Here is a 2,609-nt window from a genome sequence, read left to right as displayed (position 1 = left end):
CTGATATATACTTGGGCTCATTTGGTTGTTTGAAATTCGAAAATATGTTTTAAAAATTGATGAATTCATCGAATTGCTTCTTTTGGTAATTCTGATTGGATGTAGTTAGAAATAAATATGGATTTGAAACTCTACAAACACCTTCAAAATTCATCAAGTAAAGATTTCAATTTCATAATTAAATTAAGTGAACAAATCATCACATTTAAAATATATTTTCCATCAACATGCAACCAAATGAGCCCTTAAAAAGCTTAGCATTATTTGCAGAGTCTTAGTTTAGCACTTAAAATAATGTAAATTACAAGACTGCGTATTAAAACTCACCATAACAGCAACTCCAGACTCGCTAAATCTGGGAATGCAGACGAGCCTCACCTCTTGTTCCTCAGGTCCTATAAAAAAAGCAAAGGTCGATTAAAGTGAAAGTTAATGAAATCATGCGATCAAATTAAGACCTGAGAGTCAAAAATACCTTGTAACAAAGCTGTTTCATATTTGTCCTGATTTCCCACAAAGTATACGTTTGGACAGTTCTCGATGAAGAAAGGATCCTTCTCAGTAAATGGATAACAACCTGAGGGGGTAAAAGAGAACGCTCAAAAGAAAGATAAAAAGGAATCCTTGAAATGGACTCGTGCTAATTTCAAATAGTTGCACTTCAAGTTACTTAAACTAGGGAAATTTTGGTTTTTGATTTTTCATGCTTATTCAACAAGTTAAAAATAATGTTTTATTTGAAGCCAGAATTAGACAATTGAACAAATGAAAGTATCTTTCTACTTGAGCTCTACTTAAGCTGCTCTAATCACATGAGTATAAACATTTACAACTAGGAAACAACACATTCAATAATAAATAGCAGCTAAGCATACCAAGGGTGTTAGGGGCAGTAGGAGCCAGATGCCTCCATCGCAACGTCCTCTCAACAAATTCAAGTTTAGTCTGGGCACTCGAATACTTATCAAGATCATCAATGTTCTGACCAGATGTTCCAAGGAACCTAATTTTTTTCATCTTCATAAATGAGAACCTCCAAAACTGTTAAACCCAAATATAATAGGCATGGAACTTACTGAAAACCATCAAGTTCAAATTGATGAGGATTTGTGCACGAGAAGAATGTATTATAAGCGGATGCTCCAGGGAAGAGACATCTATGCAGTGGCTGGAGAAAGTAAAGATGCAACTAAATAAGAAATAGACATCAGGGTAAACTGAAGCATTTAAGTATATACACTTGGTCTAAAGCGGTTAAAACGATAAAATAAAGGATAGAAAATAATGAAAATAGTTCAATCATTAAAAAGATTCACAAAATATCATATAAATCTAATATATGCAAACTGAAATGTGGCACACAAACAAAACAAAACAAAGACATCACAGATAAAATGAATATGTATCATCAACTGACAAGTATGGTAGCCACAAGCATGCTCATGCAAGATAGCAAAGTCAATGAAATTCACGCCTATGCACATAAAAGTGAATGAGCAGACCCAGAGTACTAGAGCTACTTATGGGCTGGACATCTAATGTCTCTTATGCGCAACTGATCAAGATTCAATTTGTGATACCCTCAGATGATGCCTTGAAACTATGGATGCAGCGAAAGAGCAAAATATTCCCAAGATTAGCAGCACATACTCGTGACATACAGATACACCGCATGCAGAATCAACCTACATGCACACTTTAATCAACCAACGAAACAATGTAAGAGTAAGAGGTGAATACCTGCTGTGGTAAAAAGGAATTTGCAGGGTCCGTAGGACCTGGCATAATATCCAAAGGCACAGCTGCTGCAAGCTGACTCACAAAAAAGCAAAATGAAAACAAAATTTGGGAGTAATAGAAAGATGGAAAATAGGTAGAAGGGCACATTCAAAGCTCATGTAAGAGCTTTAAAAGTGAAGATAAGCAGTCATCAAACCTGCGTTAATAAGATATCAACCTCCTTAATTGGCTCAGTTAGCTTTCTCTGATCCTCAGGAGTTAATGCCTAAGTGTCCCAAAATCATTCAAATATTATATCTTTCAGATGCTAGCAAGAGCAGTAAATGTTAATAAAAATCTTATTTAGTCTAACAAAATTTGATTAGTATCACCTTAAGTATACATTTGTTAATTTTTACTACTATACCTGTCCATTAAGAACACTATGCGGAATTATAACGGAGTTTCCAGCAATTACTACACGAACAATTTGAGAAGTCATTTTTTGTTCCTGTCCAATTGTTCCTAGGTGAGAACCATGTAGCATTACAACCTAGAAAACAACTTGGTACTAAACACAGTACATACATTATCACCACCCAAATGCCCAGTAACATGGTCAACAAAAAGCTGGAATTGTAGTGGATTAAAAATATTGCTTCCAATGTTTAATCCTGAAACAAAAACAACATACTTGTCTTCTCCTGCAGAGCAATTGAAGCATTTTCATCAGACAGCATATACAAATCCAAAAACTAGCTTATTTTGAAATAGGCCCACATTACTACCTGCAGCAACAGCGCTGCCAGATAAAGCTAAAAATACATGTTGTTGTTTAGAGTACAATTCCGACATGGACAAGGAAATAATGCATATAAGTGAATCAATAT

The 2,609-nt window shown here is 34.9% G+C and overlaps 1 protein-coding gene across 1 annotated transcript; it reads right to left on the bottom strand.

Annotated features, from left to right (window-relative positions):
* Positions 1–255: 255 nt before the first annotated feature.
* On the bottom strand, positions 256–2,443 carry LOC110097470 (DNA polymerase delta small subunit-like). The gene is made up of 8 exons (XM_028692732.1): positions 2,308–2,443; positions 2,147–2,230; positions 1,937–2,005; positions 1,741–1,812; positions 1,077–1,168; positions 876–1,003; positions 476–577; positions 256–395 (listed from the first exon to the last, which is right to left on the bottom strand). Exons 2-8 carry the CDS (start codon positions 2,219–2,221, stop codon positions 280–282), a joined length of 654 nt encoding a protein of 217 aa, XP_028548565.1. The 5' UTR covers positions 2,222–2,230; positions 2,308–2,443; the 3' UTR covers positions 256–279.
* Positions 2,444–2,609: the final 166 nt, after the last annotated feature.

The sequence above is a fragment of the Dendrobium catenatum genome, unplaced genomic scaffold (genome assembly GCF_001605985.2).
Source record: "Dendrobium catenatum unplaced genomic scaffold, ASM160598v2 original_scaffold_265351, whole genome shotgun sequence".
Taxonomy (NCBI): Eukaryota; Viridiplantae; Streptophyta; class Magnoliopsida; order Asparagales; family Orchidaceae; genus Dendrobium; species Dendrobium catenatum.
Note: the sequence above shows the minus strand (reverse complement) of the source record. Positions and strands in the feature narration are given on the sequence as shown.